General features: G+C 39.5%; 2 protein-coding genes across 2 annotated transcripts in view; one reads left to right on the top strand and one right to left on the bottom strand.

Annotated features, from left to right (window-relative positions):
* Positions 1-23341, bottom strand: part of RB1 (retinoblastoma 1) — a 94567-nt gene that overhangs the window by 25695 nt on the left and 45531 nt on the right. The gene's annotated exons all lie outside the window — the stretch shown is intronic.
* On the top strand, positions 18335-20467 carry LPAR6 (lysophosphatidic acid receptor 6). The gene has a single exon (XM_014966025.1). The coding sequence runs from the start codon at positions 18956-18958 to the stop codon at positions 19976-19978; it is 1023 nt and encodes a 340-aa protein (XP_014821511.1). The 5' UTR covers positions 18335-18955; the 3' UTR covers positions 19979-20467.

Raw genomic sequence — 23341 nt, 5'->3', positions numbered from 1 at the left:
AAATTTAAAGACGACCCAGGGATTCCAGTAACTTCCTTTTTTTTTCTTCCTGAAGTTTTTAAATTTTAACCATAAAGATGATAGACCTTCTGTGTTAACATAGTGACTAATGCTATCGGTATGTTCAAAAATATTACAAAGACTGATGATAACATGCTGCAAATAGAGAAACTACTGACACAGCTATTTCTTTGTAGTTCTGTAAACCTGTTGCCAGTTGCATATTGAAGAGAAAAATGAACCATGGTCATCAAGACTGCTCCTATTTGCCAAGCCTGTGAAACTAACTTTCTAAAATTTGCTTTGAAACAAGTTTTGAAAGATAGTTTACAAGCAGAACTACATTTTTATTCAGCTATTTTGTTCAAACTACTCAGGATGAACCTGGGATGATTGCTACCACACGGGTCGCAGTAGGCTCTTACACCACTTTCTTCAGCAGTTTTTCTGCTCAAGACTCACACACAACTTAGAGCTTTTTATAAAGAAAAAGAAAGGCTCACTGAGTAACTATGGAGTTAATATTCAGCACATTAAAACCTTAACTACACAAATCCTCTAAGTCAGTAGAAGCCAGCGTTCCATCGAAAGACATAGTCCCAAACTTCTCCATCAACCTGCTCCACCCTCCCCAACCCCTCTTGTGTCAGCAGAGTAGGAGATCTGGTCCAGGGACCTGTGGTTTTCTTGGTGGTGTTACAGAAACGAGGAGCTGGATGATGACATGAGACACCATCTTCCAGCAGGGCAGCCATGCCTCACATATTCCCAGGTTTCTCCTCCAAAGTGGTCAACACATCTTTGAACAGGGTGACACTGCAGAAGGCCTCCAGATCTTCAGATCAGAGGCTCTGACAGGCTCCTTTAAGTAAGACTCTTTGAAGAAAGTGCTGCCATAGGGCAGCTGGTAATGTAGCTATTGGCTAAATGACAGATATTAAAAGTATGAATAAATGGTTAATTTTTACAGTGGAGAGAGGTTATTAGTGAAGTCTTATGCTCTCTGCTGAGATTGCTGCTGTTTAACATTCACAAATGACAGGGAAGTGTGGCAGGGGCAGGACAGAGAAGGCTGCCAGAAGCACAGAATTATTCCATTTTAGGAAAAATAATCTCAAAAAAGATCTCATTATTTTAAATGACTAGATGATAAAATAGGTCTAATACTCAACGATGATAAAAGCAAAAATAAAAAATAAAAGCTCCACGCTCAAAAGTCAAAGCTTAAAGAATTACTAGTGAAACAATAAAACAGAGTTATTATACCAGTATACTAGCACGTGGATTATCAGTCACCAAACTAAATTATCAGGCAAAAGGACTGAAAGCCAAAACCAAGTAGTTTTGCACACAGCCTGAGTGTTCAGCTGTGAAAGTAATGGCTACAAAACATTGTGAACGTGGTAAACACACATTGCTTCAAAAAGCAACTGCACCCACAGGTCCACAAAGCACTACAGAATACGACAGTCCTTATATGTACTTCTTGCTGAACATTATCTATTGTAGGCTCATCCTGCACGTGTATTTTCCCCAAAGCAACTGCTACGAGCCCCTTCCAGGTGGATGTGTGGTCTGCGCTGGCAAGTGGTGCTATAGGAACAATCTGTATCTAAGCAATTAACAAGTTTATTGCCTAGCTCCCAACTGTAACCAGATTTCAATATCACGAGCTGTTGCACAAATCTTGCTTACCAAGATTTTTAAGTGAAAGCCAAAGGTCTCAAAATACAAACTGAACTTAGACGTTCTAAGACGTGCTACCTCTCAGCACAAGAAATCACATAAAATACATGAACTAAAACCCACCTGATGTCAACCATTTGACTGTTGGAAATTATTTCAGTCAGCACCAAAATGTCCTGCCAAAAATCTTGAGGTAGAGAATTGTATCAGAAACCTTAAACTGTGAAAACACTACAGAGTGTGAAGAGTTTTTCAGTAAAGGACATAGAGAAGAGATGCTTTGAAGACATATTAACAGACAACACACAGCATTAAGAACACTTCCATAGTTATTTGCATATATGAAAAAACATTACACCCAGGAGCAAAACAGCACTCAAGCATTTTCTTCAGAAGAACTTTTGGGTCACAAAATACCTATTCTCAGTAAAGAGAATTTATGTATGTAATTACTATGGTAACAATTAAACAGATTGTCACAGCTTTCTAGTAGTTTCATTTCTATTTGAGTTGCACAGTCCCAGTTACCAGAACAACAATTAAGAGCAGTTCCAGGAATTATTTTTTCCAAGGACAAGCGAAGACATGTCAACGAAGTGCCTCTTTGAGATTATCAGTTAAAGCCAGTAATTCAGTTTCAAGTCTCGTGTTCGTTGCAGTTTCTCACTAGCTGGACAAATTTAGGTACAACGTACCACCAACAATTCTCTTAATACAGCTAAAAGTGGTAAGTGTGCCAGGAAACTTTGCAGACGGCGGTCTTTGAAAAAGCAGGGCAGTATCTTTTACCCACGTAACCAAGGAGTCAACAAATTATGAATTGAACAAAACAATACAACAGATAACGTGCAGAGGATGTGGATAAACACATACAGAAAGACCGATTCTCTAGAAAAAGTAACATTAGCTAGGGGATGGTACATGTCCTGAAAACATTCAGAGCAGATTGCTCTATGGTATTTAAAAGCAAAAAGGACTATAAATATCTTTCAATATGCTTCATATAATCTAAAAGAAAAAAGTAGGACAAAGAAATCAAGAGTTCCAAAAACAATATGCCACGCTTCATAACAAAAAACAGCAGCAGAAGCATGAAAACTGTCTTATGGGATGGATTTATCAACCACTTTTAGAAAAAAATACAATCCAAAGATAATTACACATGACAAAGAGAAGAATGAAAAAACTGAAGTTGTGACAAAACTATCAGTATAACAACATTTTGGGCATAAACCCCACACATAAATTAAGATCAAAACTCTTAAGCCAATATTTCTGTGACTACCATGAAAGAATATCTCAAGCTCAGTCACCTCGGTCTATATCTAGTACTTGTTCAAGGCAGACAAAACCTGGCAGCCATCGTGTCGTGCTTCTCTTCAAGGCAGAAGCATATGCAGAGCTTCTGAGCGCTCAGCTGACAGAATTTAACAAATTTAACAAAGTCTTCAAGGAAACGTTTCTGCCTTACAAGCAGTTGTTTAACCATCAGACAAAATACAGTACAAGAGAGGCAAGGAGCAGAAAATCAGATTAACAAGAGAAGATTAAAAAAGTCTTGGGCTATTACTTAATTCTTCATTAAAAATACATTCTTACCAATTTGAAAACAAGTAATTGATTTTCGACTGCGTGATGCAGAACAGTACAAAACCACTCAAAACACCCCAAACTTTTCAAGACAAAACTTGTCTGAAACAAAAACTTGGAAGACACTGGTATCTATATTTTTTGATGTTGCACCCATTTCATACTTTCTTTTTTGTAATCTTAAAAATCTAGTATTTCGACACTTACTAAATGTTTTTCCTACTGTTTTCTCTCAAAGTTTTGAAGCTACTGCTGAGGCTGGTATTACAAGTGCTTTCTGCTAAAATAAGTTCTGATCTCCTTACCACCCTGGCTTTTTTCTGGTTATCACTTCACTCCCCTGCACCTGATCTACAGCATTAGTTGGCTTCCTCAGCTACAAACTGTAAAGTTGCTTAACGTCAGCATTAGATTTTCATGGATCTGAGATAGGGAAAAAAAAAAGTAACTAATGCTGTCAAACACATGAGTATCCCTCAGTAAATGACGGAGTCAGAAGTGTCTTACACTAAAAGATATGCACAATCCATGGGGTTAATCTAGGATCCTCAAAACGACTAAAAAGACCTGAATACAATGTAATATATCTGCTTCAATTTGCTTCTAACACCAAAAGATGTAGCTGAGCTAGGAAAGGCAGGCAAGGGTTGTAGAGAGGTGGGGGTCGGTCTCTTCTCCCAAGTCACAGGCGACAGGACAAGAGGAAATGGCCTCAAGTTGCACCAGGGGAGGTTCAGCTTGGATATTAGGAAAAATGTTTACGCTGAAAGGGTAAACATAGTGCTTAGAAACATGGTTTAGTCATTATTTTTTTCTTTTCCTCAGAGTTAGGCTGATGGTTGGACTAGATGATCTTAAAACTTAGACAATTCTATGATTCTAAAAACTTAGACAATTCTATGATTCCAAAAAATTGGAAACCATTTACGTAAGATCTAAGTGAGCATGCCTATGTGGCAAACTATGGGCACTTGGACCTCAGCAACATCTGCAAGAAGCTCAAGCTAACATCTGCCCAAATTAGGCCAGTATTATTTTTACAGGAAATAACATAAGACATGATATTTAGTGCCTTTCCTCACGGCCACACACACAAGTCTTTTTTGAAGACTGACCAGTGAAGGCGAGCTCAGGCTCTAGGAAAACATGCTGGAACACAGAACATTTCCCCCTTAGATATTTAGAGCAAAATAACGCAGGAAATTACTGATTTATGGTGCTTTGAAACACTTTGTTTCCAGTTTACACTGTAAGATCAAACCTAAATACTTTTTTATGTAAATACAATGGCCTAATATACAGTGTCTGATTGCTGGATGTCCCAGAGGACAAATGCTAGTCGCTAATACTATTTTAATTCACCTCACCAGTTTGGGGGACAGTAGAAAGAATGGATGGAAATTATGGCACACTGCCACTCGGAATTATTTGACTAACAAATAACAGAGATGTAGAGAGTTGCAGTATAGCCAGGTAACAGCACCATAAAATTTGTTGCCAATGCAACCTTCTCATTTTTAGGTTCCTTCAAGCCTTCTTTTTTTTTTCCCCTTAGCTGTCTGAATTACATAAACTACCAGAGCGAAGTGCAAAGGTAAATGACTTTAGAGAACACGTGGTTCTGGACAAAAATGCCTGAGCGCTAAAGTATAAAAGCAAGATAGACCCTGCTGAAGCCCAGGGAAACAACAAAAATTTGCATTTAAAGCTCAGAGCGCTTCTGTTTGGATGACTTCACAGAGATCTAGGAAAGCAGCGTTCATCTTCCTCAGGTTTTAAAAATCAACAGTTATAAAAAGACAAAGATCATGGGTGGGTTTGATTGTTTTTTTTTCTGAAATACCACATACTAGATCCCCTGCTTCACATTTGAATAGCCCTGATGCAAAAACTTCCCTCCCTATGGGAAGGCTTGGTGCTACTCATCTGTGCAGTGAAGGATCCATACTCAGCATCCGATCTTCCCACCTGCAGCCCCTTTGCTCACTCTTTCCGGAGCCCGAAGCCACAACTGGGTTTGGAGGCTCCTTGCAAGACCCAGGAAGGCAACCAGAAGAAGGGCCTTGCTGGCCAAGAAGCACTTGCCCAACTGGGGACTTAAAAGCAAGCTTGCCCAGCTGAGACATGGCTGTGTGCATCTTGGGTCTTCATAGAGATAATGAGGAAGCCAACCCTCCTTTTAAAGTGACAAAATTAAAAGAGTAACATATCCTAAAAAAAAAAGTCAGGATTTTAAGAAGGCTTTTGATGCTTTTTTGTCATTGTTTTTTGGTGCTCAGATACTCCTGAGTGTAGGGAGTAGATGTGTTTATGAAAATCAAGAAATTTGCATGGCCTCTGCTGTCTCCTTCCTCTGTGTGACACTTGCTCCTTGACCACTTATCTTTTGGTTGTATTTCTATTGGCACATAATTAAAAAATGCAACACATGCAGAAAAGAATGTACGTGACTCTCCCTGAAGTAATAAATCAGCAACATCAGGCAATACACAAAGAGCACCTATCAACAAAGCAGTAAAACTGACTTAGCTGAAAAGGTACATTAAATTTCCAAATTATCAAAACCTATGTTTCTCTTGATCTCAGTAAATTACAAATATCCTGCTGTTTCCACAAGAAAAATGTGAAATCGTTCAGTGACAAAGTGCTTTTCTATTCAAGCTCTCTAATTTTTTATTGTGAGAAACTCTTCATCATCTGTAAACAGAGCAGAAACAAAGTTTCAATGTTGCTGATGAAACCACTATGGTTTACATCCTATTTTGAGAAGATTGAAGACTTTTGCTCCTAGTTTTACTTCCTGAAGTTTAAAGAAAATGAAATTGGCATCTAAAGACTTCAATTATTTAGCTTTTTTAATTCAGTTGGCCTTATTGGAAGAAATTTCACTGAAACATATTCCCCCAGAACCTTATATTTTCCAACAAAAAACATTTCAAACTCTTTCTGCTAGTCCTACAATCAAGTTATGCTCTTTCAGCAATTTCGAAATAGAAGATCAGCATTTTAAAAGGCATCATACTAATTTTAAAACTTGATCATGCCATAATGTGCATTGATTTAATTGGAATATTTGAAGAGTTTTACAGCAGTTGCATACAACCATGTTGAACTTGCTACTGTTTACTTTCTATGGCTTGAGCAAATGTCAGAAGGTTGGGATGACTTGGAAGCTTTCCTCTCCTTCCAAGGAATCTTAAACCACCAGCTTATAGAAGGTCCCCAAATGGGCTGCCCAGGGAAGTGGTTGAGGCACCACCCCTGGAGGTATTTAAAAAACAGGTAGGCATAGTGCTTAGTGACATGGTTTAGTGATGGCTTTTATCAGAGTTAAGTTGATGGTTTGACTAGATGATCTTAAAGGTCCCTTCCAACCTAGACAATTCAATGATTCTATGATTCTGGATCATGTAGAGGTCGCACATTACATAGAGAATGATGCTGTTTGAAGTCCATTGAATTTTACAGCTTCTCCTATTATTTGTGCTAGAAAAAACAAACCTGAACTGCAGCTTAGTCATTTCTCCTAAACCTGCCTTTCACACACTTTCTACTTTGATCATTTCCTGCCATCAGCACACGGTACGTGCTGGAACTGCATAGACACGGCGTAAAACCTGCCTCTCGCAGGCATGGAGATTTCAGCTACACCTACAGCAAAAGCAACTAAAAGTGCATTTTGATTGACAGGCCTGTGCAAGAGGAACAGTGGAGATGCACAGCTTGGTCAGACAGCTTAAACAAACAGTTTCCAATCCCAGTTACACAGATCTCCAAACACTCTTCTCCCTTCCACCAGAAAATGAAAAACATTTTTAAGAAAGACTGGGGGACAGAAAAAAAACAAAACAAAACAAAACCCAAAAAACCCCAACACAAACAATTTTATCAACTCTACTACAGAGGTGAACTCTGAAAGGATGGGATTACCTTAAAAGAAGTAAAATTCCTATGAAATTAAAAAGTTCCTATGAAATTAAATAGCTACCACAGATTTCTGTTGTATTTGAATAAGGGAAACCTGCCTGTCTCAGAAAATTTAGAGAATAAAAAGTGGACTTAAAAACACAAGTTGACTTTGAAATTTCATCACATCTCTTCTGGTGAGGAAACAGACCATTTTTACACTGACTTACGTATATACATTTAAGTTGTCCTGTGCATCTATACATTCCAGTGCTTTGCTGTCTCAGAGGAAGACAGACAAAGAACACATGAAAACAGCCGTGAAATTTAAAGGAGTTACTTTGGCTTAGATGTAATATTACTCTACTGTCTTCACTTTCACTGTAGAGAAAATGCCCCATTTCTGCTTTTGGTTACTGCATGATCTGTTATGGGCAGCTCCACTGACTTCATTACAAATATACCAATATAAGTCTTGCAGAGAAACCAAAGCAAATATGTAAAATATTACAGTCCAACCTGCACACACAAATACAACAAAACGGCAGACAGAAGCCTCACACAAAAACTTCCCTATTTAAGAAAGGCTCATACAAAGTACTTCAGCTGAGACACAACAATCCATCAGTAGAAGTTCCACTAAGTACACTTCTCTAATTTTATTTTTTTTTTAACTGAAGTATCAAACAAGTTCCTCATTTATCATTCAGTGGGCATTTTCTATCACTATTCTGAAGCATATAAACTAATGACTAAGCCATAGCAAAAACAAGACAGGTTTTGCCATTCACTTCCAGTGAAATCAGAGGCTGCAAATTAAGGCATTTCTGAAGTTAGACCGACAAATGACAATCTCACAGAACCTGAATTTATCTCTCTGATACCCAACTCTCTATTCTGTCTGTTTTAACTGCAGGTGACATAAAGTACCTGTAGCATATTTGTCTGCTTTTTTTTTTATCTCTCTAGATTGGTTGACATGAGTCTAGACTATAACACGATGAGGAAAATGGAAACCAATACCAATACTGAAGACAACTGGCCCAAAGCATCCACCGCCCTCAAGTCAGTAAGAAAACTTAGAGCATCTTCAATGGAATCCAGACCAGATATCTGCCTTATAAAGCTGTCATCCTTTATCACCCCTACTCATTTCAAATAGAAAAGCATGACTACACACATTATGTCTATATTACTGCTCATTTTCATCCTCCCTTGTGAAAAAACTAATCAGGCAATACATGGCTCTTATTTATTATGCTATAAATATCACTATTTCAAACCATTTACATGAAAATAAATTACAGGGTGGTAGGCCAAAAGCATAGATCTCACTCTTCAGCTTAGCGGAGGCTTTTAAACCTCACACAGCCAACACTAAGTTAATGCCTGGCCAAGAGTCAAAGCAATAAAGATTTGAAAGCCTCAAAATTGAACATCCTGCCACAACACTTAGAGCTCAGTTTCAGTCGGCTTAAACCAGTTTAAGTGCGCTGGTGCCTCTCTAAGTTACACATCTGCACTTTCGGCTCCGTCCCTTGCTTCAGCCTTAGCGCAGCTACAGCTGCAGAAATTATATATTTGTTAGGATTAGTTTTAAACCAAATAGTTTTCCTTATTCAGCAGAGTGCATACACACACAGCACAAGGGAAGAAGCAGAGAGAGTGGCCTGAAAGGTCACTTACTCAAAGTAAGATTACTTCAAGCAACAGCCCACGCTGAAACTGTTTAAGTGAATCATAAAAACTGTATCAGAACCCAATGAATTCAAATGCAGAAAAAGTTACGGTAATAATTGTAAGCAGAAATGGGACCTTTGTGGTCTTTCCTAAATAAAGGGTACCTGAACTTTTCTCCTGCCTCTGTATCAACTAACATTTTATTTTTTAATTTCAAAGATGATGTAACCGATAAGTACCGACCTTCAATCCTACTGCTTCTACCTCAGAATTGAGGGACTTGCGTAGCCAAAAGTGAACTTTTCCATCTATACCACTGAACCACTAAACCACCACAGACAGCAGCTGAGAAAGTTCGATGAAACCCCAAAACTCAAGCAAGAGGAGTGCAGGGCAGTGTATGCTTCAGGCCACTGCCTGGATCTACCACCACTGAAGTACCCAGAGAAGCCAAACCCTCTTGCACAGATGGCTCACCAGGAACTGCAGGGGAAAGCTTCTGTTCTCAATACAGTGCCTTTTTCTGAGGCTAAACACCTTGTTTCAGAGAACTCACTCTGTTACAGCAAAGAATGAGAAACCCCTTGTAGCCAGATCACTTGCTCAGAGTGTGTGACGTGGGTTCCAGCCTCCTCTCTCCTCCCAGGGTCAAACCAACACCTCCCAGAAAAACACCTTGCCCCTTCCAGGAAGACTATTAATATAGATTCAAGTGAAAATGGTCCATTTGTGACAAATATTCTTTCAACCAACCTTCAAGCCTCTGTAGAAGATTAGCTGAGGGAAAATGTCTTTTCCTTTTCTACATCTTTTGCATTTGAGAGCCTCACTCCATTCCTTCCAAGATTTCAGCAGAAAATTTTAAAATATCATGAGAGAAGCACATCCTTTGTCCCTCCTCCAAAGTTGTAACATTTCTTTCCTTAGGTATTTAGCTGATTGCCATGCTGAAAATACCACTGTGAAAGGTGATCAACGATGTAATAAAAAAGTTCACAAAGTACCGAACTTGTTTCATAAAACTTCAAGATATGGGACGGCAGGAAAGAGCAGTTGCAGGGGGGAAGTCAGCTGAAGTACCTGTAAGAGCTGCTTACCAGTACTAATGATATGCTAAATAATCATTTAAGTGATCTTACGATGCAGAATTTAAAGAGTTTATTTGCTGACTTACACATTTAGAAAGTAATACTTCGTCACATTAATCAAGTCCAAGTTCTGCTTTTTGGCAACATTTCTCCCCTAACAAGCATTTTCATGTCAGTATTTATCTATACTAATTAGCTCACCAGCTTGAACAACTCTTATGAAACTTTTTTGTCTCTAACGTCCTACATTCCAGTTTTGTGAAGGAAACCAAACTAATAACGTAGGGTTTTTTTTTTTTTAAACCCTATGAATTCACATAAATCTTATTGAATGACTATGGCAAATTCTTTCAATAGCTTCATAATGTTCTCCTTTATAAAAAAGGGAATAGGAATGTGACTGCGGGCTTTGTGCTGTCTCTGACAAGCAGAGGTTAAAATCCTCTCGTACAAAATCAGGGGCCTCCATTCAGCCAAAACTGCAAGAGGCTGCAAGCACTAGATGCAGTGATTGCAAGTAATTTGGCATGAAAGTGAAATACATCCTCAAGAACTACATGAATAAACAGCAGTAACCCTGACATGGAACCCGACTACCTCAATCCTGCCCAGAAAATACATGTTGGGCAAAAACTATAGCTAAAGATCTGAAAAATAAGAAGTAATTGACTTCGAACTAAACAAATTACAACTGCCTTTCTACAAGTTCTGTTCCCCTGACCCATTTCATCCTGTATGTTTGAAATAGCTTCCAAAATAATTCATGAAGCTTCTCCCATTTCCTTCCTATCATTCCTAGTATTTGCCTACTATAACAACTGATTTTTTTCATTCCCCCCTCCCCCCCCATAAAACACTGATGTTTTGCACTTGCAAAGTATTTTGGATAAGAATTTTTAGTCTTGAAACATGTGGCAAATTTCTGCCAACTCCAATTAAGCCCTGAATTTCTCATCCTGTGATTTAAAAAGTCAAAGCTTGAGTAGAGCCAGAATTTGCCACAGTGTTAGGGAAAGCCATTTAACTTATTTCCTGCATATAAGGTGGAAAGAAATTTCAAATAGTGAACTTATTTCCGTCATGTTTGTGGAGTGACTGAATAAATGTGTATTTTTTTAAAGGTCAAGAAAATTATAATGAGAGTTCAGGAACTCCGGTATTTTGTTCCAAGTAAGGCATCTCTCTTCCTGCCTGACAGTTTAGCAAGTCATTAGAAATTCATCCTATTCCTATCCATTTAAATAATGTTGCCAAGAACCCTTTTTCCCCTTTCCTTCCCTCTGAACAATGTCAATATCCATTTTTCAAGCTTTTCATCTTTACGATCCTTTAACTTTGCTTTTTAGCCCATCCCTTTTAAGGCACTCAATCTATAGATTAAAGCTTGAAGAAACTTTAAGTTACCTAACCCCTCCACAAGTTTTCAGCTACACTTCACTTGTACATCTTAATCACACACTTCTAATGCACGATGCTGCCCTGCCTCCTCTCCAGGGAACACACTGATACACTGAAGAAGTCTCCAGTGTATTCTTTCCCAGGGAATACACTGAATACAGAAATTAATTTTCCTGGTTTAATCTGCAAAGTACAACTCCCAAACATCACCTTGGGATGTATGTGAATACATGTTATATATTGCCAACTCTCCAGGTCGGTGTCCCTAACAGACATCTGTACAGTGTTTACTACGTATGCCATAGGGCCTCTGAGAAATACTGTGCTACAGAAAATGAAGAATTTAAAACTGGGGCTGCAGGAACAGGTAAGCAGGTGTGGTATTTCTTACCTGCCGCTGCTGCATGTATCGGAGGGAGCTGTAGACCACCATTTAAAATGTATCAGATAATAAACGGGCACGTTAATAATATCTTACCTAACTATTGCTTGTTTCTCTGGATATCTTTATAATCACATTCTCAGAAAAATTGACTTTGCACATCAAAACAGTTGAGAACGTAAGCAAAAACTGCTGCTGGGACTTTTTGTGAGTTACATAAAAACTGCAACTCAAGAAGTATTTATCAGTCACCTGCCAGTGGCCTAACACACTGCTGTAACTGTTCCTGTGCATTTACAATGCAAACTACCAACCTGCGAGTTCCATAATACCATTTACATAATTCCAGGTAAGCCTAATGTGTTCATTAGCATAAACTGGACTTTTGAGATAACAGAACTTCTTTTACCATAATACACTGTGCATTTCTATTAGTGCTATCACAAAAACTACTTTCAAACTTGTAGCATTGTGCTTTAAAAAATTAATACTGTATTTTCAATATAGCTCAACTATTGTGGTAAACCAAATAATGTAAAGAACAAGCTCCAAAATGTAAGTAGAGGGTACATATAATATTTTCTGAAATGAAATATGTTAAAAATATCTTCAGAACTTGTATGACAAACTCCAGGACACAGTTCTGCACTTTCCTCCATCACTGTTCATGGGAAGCTTTTCCCAAAGCACTGCTCCAGAAGGCTTTTATGCAAAATCAAAATGAAACAAGAAAAACAATGTCAAATTAGTAGTAATTTAGTAAGATTCTCCCCTTTTATCATTCTATTACGAAGTTCCCCTGTAAATCAGAGTATTTAGACAGCTTCAAATAGACTTGTAAGTATTCTGAAGGATATCACATTACGTTAAGGGATACTGCAACAACTGAACAACAGTCCAAACAACAGCAGTTTAGATCCAAAATTCCACTTCAAAGGAGAGGGTTCCAGCTAGGAAAGCAACAGAATATATTTATTTGCCTCTTAGTTGCTTAAAAATTATGAATCAACACACATTGGTTTTCCTTTCTGCCTATATCAGCTTTTACATCGCATTTCCTAAGTAAAAACATGTTCTCCGCAGTCCACTTCTCTTTATAACACTAGGTATATAAACGAGAGTATAGGAAACAGCAAGGAAGGGACTTCATATAACTAATTTAAGTGGTTCAAAGAAACTGATTACCCACACACAGACATATAGCAAATACTGCAAAGAAGTGTTTCAGAACTAGAGCTTGACTAAAAATTCCTTAAAAAATGATTGTCCTATTCATTGCACATATTTTTAAGACCAAAGAACCAAAGCAACCTGTTGTGCTCAAGTTATATAGACAGACTGCAACAACAAAATAGCTTTGCTATACATATAATTGGGTTTAAAAAGCTTTCCTCTCTATGAATTCAAGAGTAGAGGAAAAAAGGCCTCCAGCAGCCTGAATTCATACAAGAGGAGAGAAATGGTTTCCTCTTTCTGCAAGCCAGAGAGGAGCAGTTGTGTTTCCTACAAAGGAAATTGAAACAATTCTAAAGAGAAAATAGAAGCATTTCAAATGCACAGGAATGAAGATCTGCTGTATTATTCTGAGCTTCCTTTTAAAGCATTTACACACATAGAGAAATTATTTTAACTTAGAGTACCTAAAAGACTCACAGTTCAAATACTTTAGCTTCTCTTTCCTTTTTTTTTTTTTAGTATTTGAAAGATTTTGGGGAGCTATTTATTAGAACAGAGCTAGCAAAACAAAAACTAATCAGCAAAACTGGTTCTAGAAGGTCAGTCAAATTTTCAGAGAAAAACATTTATAGTTTTCTTTTAACTTTTACTTGTAATTTGTATGTGTAGTTTCAATGAGTCTTTAACTGGCTGTGCAACAGTCATGTAGGGTCAGTTTGGCTACATAAAAATAGACTCTTCACCCTAACTCTTATAATGCTCGTTTAAAGACGTGCCTAACACACTGAAAAATTTTTAAGGGGGGGAAAGGGGAATTTTCAGTGCACTAACTACTTCACACTGTCTCCATAGGTGGACACCATCATTGCATTTTAAGAAAGCCATCAAGTCATTCAGAAGAAGCAGTTTTACAGCAACTTATGAGTGTCTGAGCAGGCAGCTCCTGAGAAGGTTGAAGCTGCCAGCCCTGCTTTCTCTATACCTACTTCCCCATAGACTTATGGCATTGGATCAAGTGAAGTCTTTTAGTAGATTCTTTTGCTTGGCAGGAATCTAATCTAAAAATATGAAATTTTAATCTTCCTACATTTTTATCACATTCACTAGCCCCGGTAATTATCCCAATATCGTATTTAATAAAGGGTTCTCCATCCAAGGACTTCAAACTGTTTTTAACAATTAAAATGGCCTCGCATTCCAGTGAGGAAGTGAAGGAGCTCTTGCACAGAGGAAAGCTAAACCACAAAGTCATACAAAACTTTGCCAGGATTGGAACTGAAAATCTGTGGCACAGCCAGAAAAAGACTTCCTGGCTCCCAACCCTATGTCTCAACCATAATAAATTCCTTCCTGTACGTACACACACTCCAAGAGAAACTCTAGTAAATAGACTAAAAATGCATCAGAAGTCATCACTAATGCATGAAAATGATTGGATAAATAATAAATAAGATTTTGGGCAAAGAAAATACTATCCTGTCAGGGTTTCACTGCAACAGATAGCACAAGTCCTTTTGCATAAAGATGCCTACCCGAAGTGAGAACAAATGCCTTTACCATGATTCAGTCGTGCTTTTACAAGCAGTAACGTTGGTTTAGTTATAGAATAAAGGAGTTGCACGTGGTGCTATGTGTGTCTCTGACAACCTTAATTCTAACAGTGCATACTCGGGCTTTGGAAGCACTGCTAAGAGTTTATTATCATGTTATTAATGTTGAAGCTGTTCTCTTCCTCTGAAGCAAGAGCTTTTCTTTTAGTAATAGCATTGCTGCCAGACTAAATGCAGTACATAAGTCAAGTTCAACATTCATTTCACCTTTGACTACAACTTCTGTTTGATTCCAGCACTGAAGACAAGGGTACACCACTAGCCAAAACAACTCCAAAGGCTTGGAAAGCCTTCCAACACTTGTTTTATTTCAGTGCAATACATACCACTCAACCTGGACTTCTGAATTTAAGGGATCCTGTGTCCTAAAAGAGAGCAAGTGTCCAACTCTATGACACATAGGGGTAAGAGGAAGCAGCAGTTGTTGGTGGCAGTGTCCTATGGCTGCTCTAATAGCACACTGCTAGGGTTATAAGGACTTTTCCTCCTGGTGCCCTGTTCAACGCTGGAAGAAGTTTGCCACACACATCCAAAATCACTCAAGGGTGTAAAGAGACGTAGATTATCTAAACTCGAGTATCTAAACTCATAGAAGCAGATCTAAGCAGTAACCAACTGAAGAAACGTACAAAATCTGTCTGCTGCTGACGCGAGAGATGATTTCAATCATCTCATCAGCTCTCAGCTTTAAGGAGCCCACGCTCCCTCTCCCTCCAATGCCTCTTCAAGAGCCACAGGAAGCCTGTTGATGGAAACGGAGCCTTTGCTCATCTCGCACTAGCGACAAGTGACAGGTCCTAACTCATTCCCGTCTCTGATGCAGACAGACTTACATACGCACCTCCCTGCAGCAAGCACTAGCGACAAGTGACAGGTCCTAACTCATTCCCGTCTCTGATACAGACAGACTTACGCATCTCCCTGCAGCAGCAGCATTGTTTCCTTTGGAGAAAAACAAAACAAAAAAAACCCCAAAAAGCCCCACAACACAAAAAGCTCTTCGCATACAGGGCCCTCCCTGCAGCTGCTTCCTCTTGCCTACCCCTCCTCCCCATCCCAAAGGAAAATTTGCCCGTGACGAAGGAGCAGAAGCAAGGTCATTACCACATCAATTCTTCCTCCATAATAACTGATGGACTTTTTTTTTTTTTCTTTAAAGCATTGGGGCTTACTGAAGGCTTTTCCAAACCTGACGGCACAGCGCCCAACGTCTTGAAAAGGTGATCCAAAGGGAAGAAAACCACGCCATGAAGTTTTCTCCCAGCTCCTGCTGGATCCCAGCCAGAAGGGAGCTGCTCTCGACTCCTGTGGCCCACTAACGCAGGTTCTCCAGCCCAGAGAGGCTCACACAAATTAAGATGCTGCTTGATAACAGTCAGCCACGTCTAATTTAAGTTAAAGGGGGGGATGCAATTCACCTTTGCCATCCACGTTTTCATACTGAGTCAGACCGCCCGCTGCAGCCATATACCTCCTCGCTGAAACGCAATGCAAAGTAAAAACCTGTCACCTTGGGGTTCTCAAATCTTCTTCTGCAGGTGGAGAAACCCTGCAGCTGAACGCTATTTCTGGAAGCACATAAATATGACTTAGTTCTTCAATTAGTGATTTTTCAATTAGTAAGATGCACGTACTGCTTTGCACTAAAACGGTGTAAGGGGAAGAGAAAGTCCCAAAGCCAGCAGAAGCATATACCCAAGCCCCTAACATATAGCTCTGAGTAGTGCCCACGTTGGTAATAGGAACGCCAACATGGGACATGATAGAGGTGGTTACCCAAGCCCCTAACATAGAGCTCTGAGTAGTGCCCACATTGGTAATAGGAATGCCAACACGGGACATGACAGAGAAGGGGCTCTGAAGGACAAACTGAAGGCTGAGGATGCACCTTCACGACTGGTCTGAAACACATTTACCACAGCAAAACACAGTGTCCCTGGTCAGACACCCCCACACCTTCACCCAAGCAGGAAATCAAGTACTGATGAATATAAGACAGACCTACTCGTTTCCACTCATTTATCCCTCTTAACATGAAATATTGCTCCAGGTTTTCACACGTGACACCAAATTTCTGTAACTTCAGGGAGTTTCATTCCAGTAACTGAGCCTGCCCCACAGAGTTTTCCTGGGCAAACAAAGCTGGAGCAGGAAAACGAGCTCTGAGCTCCCACCTCCCCATGCAGAACTCGGGGGGCTCTTGCAGGAAAACTCCCCTTTCACCATGCAAGGCTGCTGGGAACAGGAACAACATCAAACCACGTGTTAAATTGTTGTGAGGAAAGCCAGGTAAGGACAGCTTTATGCTAAGGTACAAGTTAAGTTGGATACACAAGAAACTCTGCCAAGCTCACATTTTCATTTCTTGCTGAGAAGTGGAAAACACACAACACTTTTACGGTTAAGTATGAATTACAAAAATAGTCAAAAAAGGTTTCTTGTGGTTATAGCCTATTGAAGTGAAACTGCCTGATTTCACCTCAAAAAGATCAAGGTCAAAAAGAGTTTCACAGAAGAAGCTTACCAACACAACTGGAAATAAAATAAGCAAGACCCATTTTTGCATGTTTCTGAATTTTGCCTGACATGCCTCACCTTAAGAAATTATGCCAAAAACCCTGTGAAGTGCTATTATTTACTCTCCCTTACAGCAGACTAGAAAGGTTTTGCCCAGAGCCTTGCTTAGGTGCAACTGATTAAAATTTAGTTCAAAAGAACCATGCCACCCAGCCAGATATGAAAAGATTTGTTATTCTAAGACTTAGAAATAGACTGGTTTTGATGCCAGAAGTGAGTCTATCCAAGCTGTTGTTAAATAAATGAGTCTGTCTAAACTGAGATTTATCTCATATCTGCCCCTAAAGGCAATAAGAGCTGCTTTTTTTACATTTACTTAACAATTTAATTAGTCACAACATGTTTTCGTTTCATTAATCAGGGACTAATGGGAGTATTTTGTGCATGTGCGATAACTGGCCCCCTTTAAATTATCAGGAACAATTGCATAGCACAGTATTTATTTTGGTATATTTATTCTGTGCTTACATATTGAAGAAAATGCTTTCTGTATCACAAAATTTAAAAACAAAAAAAAGTTGAAGAATGTTTTTTTTCATAAAAAGAACCATCTTTCTGATTAGAAAGAGAGCTGGGGATATGCTTTCTAGTAAGAAAAAAGTTAAAAATTTCTCCTCCGGCTGGAACACATCTCAGTCCTGGGACGACCCCAGAGCAACCCACAGGTTCATAATCTTTATGCCTCTCGCTTTTAGCAATCATTTGGTGAAATTATTTAATTGCGTATCAGCATTACTTTGTCCCTCCTGAGGTTTGTAATGACGTATCGGGGGAAGCGAGACAGAACCACTCTGCTGATTTCTGGCCATTAGTGTTATCTATCACAAGCAAAGATATGTATTTAAAAACTGTGTTTTATGGAGGGTTGAACTAACGTGACAAAATCCCACAATTATTACTACCTCCCAAGAAAAAGAGGAGTTTGAAGGCAGGAAGAGTTATTCAGAGGCTGAAAAGTCTCCTAATTGAAGAAAAAGATCTTGTGATGAAGCTTTCATGCTCCAACGCTGCTGGGGAAGGACCTTTTTTGGAGGAGCAGGGAAAGAGTTAACTCCGCCGGTCACCATTTGCACGCCTGCTGCAAGGTACAGTCCCAGCAGACACATTATCAGCTTAGGGGGAAAAGGCAAACAAACCCGAAATGAAACCATTCTCCAGCGAGTCCGGCCTCTTCTTCCTGTGATGTCACTGCTGCTAATTGCCTGAGCTCTCCTCTCTCCTCTCCAGAAGGAGCCGGGCTGGCGAGCGGCGCGGGACGCCGGGGCTCTGCTCTTGCAGGAACAAACACGCTCTGGAATTTGGTTTCTGCCCTCGCAAAGCAGCTCCCTTCCCGCCCCGTGGGGCCAGCAAATGCTCCAGGGGGGGAAAAAACAAGGTTCTTTTACAGAAAGAAAATCGGCAGAGGGAGAAATGCAAGCACTCACAGTCTGCAGCGTCCGGCACACGCTCCCAGCAAATTCAGAGGGACCAGACTTCGCCGCCGAGATTCGCAGCCAAGAATAAGGCAGAAAGTTCTACGACGGCTCCATCAAACCGTGGTGAGGGTTGGGAGGGGGGAAAAAATGGAAGCGAGCAAGCTTTGGGATGACCTCATCTGCCACAAATGATAGAGGTTTTGACTTTGGAAGGCTGGCGATGCGATTACAAATAGCGCTCGGACGAGAAGAGTGACCTGCTGGAGATGTGCTCCCCTGCTACAGCTGGCCTTTCTTCCCTGAAGCTTTACCCTCCCACCAACTGATCAGAGCACACGGTTCAAATACTGCTGCAAGTTCTTCCAGAATTTAAAAAAAAAAAAAAAAGTTGCAATAAAAATACCAGAGAAACCTCCAAATCACGGGAATTTTAAACATACCATTATAATGGTAAGCTCTAACTGTTCCACTGATGACTCCTTTAAATATACTTTGTACGGGTGTATCTTTAGCATGGTGTTTGTCCTCGGCCTCATAGCAAACTGCGTGGCTATCTACATTTTCACTTGCACATTAAAACTGCGAAATGAAACCACGACTTACATGCTTAATTTAGCAATATCGGATCTGCTTTTCGTGTTTACGTTGCCCTTCAGGATTTATTACTTCGTAGCAAGGAACTGGCCGTTTGGAGACATCCTTTGCAAGATTTCCGTCACCCTCTTTTATACCAATATGTACGGGAGCATTTTGTTTCTGACTTGCATCAGCGTGGATCGCTTTTTAGCCATAGTGCACCCCTTTCGGTCTAAGGCTCTCCGAACAAAAAGGAACGCCAAAATCGTCTGCGTGGCAGTATGGATAACCGTGTTAGCAGGCAGCACCCCAGCAAGCTTCTTCCGATCTACAAACCCCCATAATGATACCAAACACAACTCGTGCTTTGAAAACTTTTCGGAGGACACGTGGAAAACCTACCTATCCCGGATCGTTATCTTCATCGAAACCGTTGGGTTTTTTATTCCACTCATCTTGAACGTGACCTGCTCCACTATGGTCTTGCGGACTCTGAACAAACCCTTTACTTTAAGTCGGAATAAATTAAGCAAGAAAAAGGTGCTCAAAATGATTTTTGTCCATTTGGTGATATTCTGCTCTTGCTTTGTGCCTTATAACGTTACCTTAATACTTTACTCCCTCATGAGAACACAGACCTGGATTAATTGTTCAGTGGTAACTGCAGTCAGGACTATGTACCCCATCACCCTGTGCATCGCCGTTTCAAACTGCTGCTTTGACCCCATAGTCTATTACTTTACATCGGATACAATTCAAAATTCAATAAAAAAGAGCCGGTCCACGAAAACACGGGACATCAGATTCTCCGAAAGGCCAGTTTCAGAAAACTTCATTCAACACAGCCTTCAGACCATAAAAACGAAAATATCTGACAGTGACTCTACAATATAAACTGTATTAAAATACTACTGGGACTGAACTGGAATCAGAAGCCTGCACATTTCTTCAGCTGTGGAAATATATTCTGATATATAAATATTATGCTTCCTTCACATCAGAAAAGTTTGTGATAAGACTGTAAAAGCGTTAAGCATAATAGGAAAAAAAGTATTTTACACAGAAAAAGTATTTTAAGAATTTATGTCAATGCCTGTTCCGACGGGTTGTATGTTAGCAAAGAACTTTTGGTTTCAGATTCGGTTAACCAAAGTCCAAAGACTGTCTGTTCAGTCAAAAAACGAATAAGAAGTTGGTGGTTTTTTTCTGAAGTTAAAACATTTGCTCATTTTTTATAATGATACAGGTTTCCAAGTTATGGATGGGGGTGAAACTACCTGGTTTACACTGCAGGATCTAGTTTGAGGCAAACAGCGTCATATTCATTATGTCACTTTAGTTACTGTGTCTGCTCTGGAGTTTCCTCGTCTCTTCCTATCCTCCTCCTCCGGGGTGAAACTACCTGGTTTACACTGCAGGATCCAGTTTGAGGAAAACAGCATCATATTGATTATGTCACTTTAGTTACTGTGTCTGCTCTGGACTTTCCTCGTCTCTTTCTATCCTCCTCCTCCTCTCTCCTGTCTCCCTGCCTGCACCTTCCTTCTTAAAGACCGTTTTGCTCATAGGAGGCTTCAAGGACTTAACTTCTCCCAGGTTTGTCTGATAAAATACATGCTCTCTTCACAAGCCTGGCCCCCATAAAGCAATTAAATCTTCTGGTAGTTTAGGGCATCTGGAAACAACTCTGACAAACTGGTTTTTCTTCTCACCTCTGTCTCAGATGTCTGTGTAATTATAGCAAAATAACCTGATGACTGAAGTTAGTGCTTTTGGTACAGTACCGCTTTATTAAACTCTTTTGTGAGAAGTTCTTCAGCTCAACATGACTTCTGAGCAAAATAACATCCTCCAAATAAGGTAATTTAATCTCAAAGTAGTAGTTGCTTAGAAAAACATGACCTTTGCTAACTAGAAATGAGCACGTGTATCAACCCAGATATTTCTTCTAGGAAATTATTTGGTGTCCCATAAAGAAATTCAAGACACAGTAACTTTTAGAGTGAAACTTCCTCTCAGGCTTTGAGTCCTAGAAATATTTTTAACATGAGAATTTAAAATTTCAAATGTTATTTTCCTGGAAACTTTATAAAGTATAAAAATAAATTCCTTGGGGTTACATGTTGGCAAAATTAATTGAGACACTTTGAAAAGTCAAAGGTATGTAAAAGAATTCTACATCTACTACTGTTACAAACAGGAATATATAGATCGAAGTGCTTTAAAACTTCCTGTTATGTATGTTTCCCAGCTGTTAGAACATTGTGTACATTTTCCTCAAAGTTAACTTAACATTGCTGTAAAATTAAATAAATATCTAAAAGGTAAAAGTAAGTAGTAAGTGTTGGTTTTTCCTCCCCCCCAAAAAAATGCAGTAAAGAGTAAGAACTGAGTTAAAATGAGTTTGCACTTCAGATTTAGGGCAGTCGGTTGCAACACAGATATAGCATTGAGACATTTTTACTTCAGGGCAGTATATGGAAGCGCGTATCAATGTTGGAGAAAACACATATTGAGCTGTCAGAGTCCGCAATACGTTATATGACTGATTTTACTTCCCTTTGCAAAGCTTTTGCTTAATTATTATAAATCAACTGTACGTTGCCTAATGTTACTGGAAAACTGAGTTACTCAAAGACTGCTAAAACTAATGCCAATTGAATTTTAAATTTAACAGCATTTTAAATCTTTATCCACATCACTTATGAAAGGAAAAGTCAAATTGCTTGAGCTTAAGCTACAGAGATAGCATAGATATAAACGTCTGCATAATATCTGAAAATAGGCAATTAGCTTAGTTGGGACTCCTAAACTCTTCTGATTCATATGTGACTTCAGAAAAATGCACAAAACCCCCAGCATGAGTAGAAATTCCGTATGTTTTCCACATGCCACTGACAAACCCAAAGTCACTTGCAAATCTAAAGCTCAAAAGCCAGATACGCATCTCTACTGTCTCAACGCATCTCTCTCTAAAAAGCCTGTTTAATATTAGACTCCCTCCAAAGACTTTGAGACGAAAGCCCTGGATGTCACTGCTGGGCAATGTTTGCTGTCCCCCAGCTCAGCAAAGCTGTTGCTCAGCTGAGTGACAACTTATTCAGCAACGCCTCTGCCTTACAGCAGCAAACACCCCTCGAGCCTCACCCTAGTAAAGAGAAGCCACTCTTTCTGAGATTGCAAAACTGCCAAAAAAAAAAAAAAAATCGAAAATAAAAATCACTGACTTAAAAGCAGAACAAGCAAATGAAGTTGCATGTCTGCATACTCCTCTTTAAACCAGATTTTCCTTGGTGTATTGGCTCAAAGAGCCTGGGGAGGGATGAAGCAGTAGCTCGCTCTGCCTTGCACTCACACTCCGGGGCAGCAGCTTTCTTGCTTTTTTAAATAGCGTCGTACACCACAGTACAACACCTTTCCGACCAGTTAACAGCTTGATATCTTGAAACTGTTGGAGGAAGCTTTATATTTTTTTATGTCTTGCTTTTTTAAATAGCGTCGTACACCACAGTACAACACCTTTCCGACCAGTTAACAGCTTGATATCTTGAAACTGTCAGAGGAAGCTTTATATTTTTTTATTTATGTTTTTTTATTAAACATACTTCACTCTTTCCACAGGAAAAAAACAAAGAAACCCCGATCTAAAACAACCCCCAAAAAGAACAGGGTCAAAAAAGCAACAGCTGTAATTCAGAGAATCTGACCATTACTTGAGACATTCCTGATCTGCCTGATTCACAAGCCAGGGAGTGAACCCGTACCTCCCACAAGAAGCTGATATAAAGCCAAGCTACCAGCTTTTCAGCACTGAATGAGGTTTTCTCCACCTTTTCTGGTTCTGCAACAGGATTATCCTGGAGAGCTGTGGATGGACCAACGTTTTCACTGGTACATTCCTGAATAGCTACACTCCTTCGCTCTGCTCCTGCCTTTGATACCAACTCTTCTGATCCCTGGTAAGAGCTTATCCCCAAATTTAAATCTAGATGAGGAGTTATGCTCTTAAGTCATGCTTAGGCATCTCAAATAAGAGGGGCTTAGGTTGCCAGAGCTCCCGAGCACCTGAAACTGTTGCATCCACTACTTCCTAAAAGTACATTATCTTCACTCAAACACCTATGCAGGGGGAAGTTAGGAGTTCAGTTCGAGGATCAAAACTTACAGCTTTGTTCTTTGTAGTCTGGTTTCTTCATCTACAGAGTGCAGATACTGCACACTTACCATAAAAATAAAAGCTGTGAAAATTCTGTTGAT

Source organism: Calidris pugnax, unplaced genomic scaffold (genome assembly GCF_001431845.1).
Source record: "Calidris pugnax isolate Ruff unplaced genomic scaffold, ASM143184v1 scaffold20, whole genome shotgun sequence".
NCBI lineage: Eukaryota > Metazoa > Chordata > Aves > Charadriiformes > Scolopacidae > Calidris > Calidris pugnax.
The sequence above is the reverse complement of the archived record's forward strand: the minus strand, read 5'-3'. Positions and strand labels throughout refer to the sequence as shown.

What these genes read in the sequence shown, in the direction of transcription:
- LPAR6 (XM_014966025.1), top strand. Translation starts at nt 18,956, where the DNA reads ATGGTAAGCTCTAACTGTTCCACTGATGACTCCTTTAAATATACTTTG.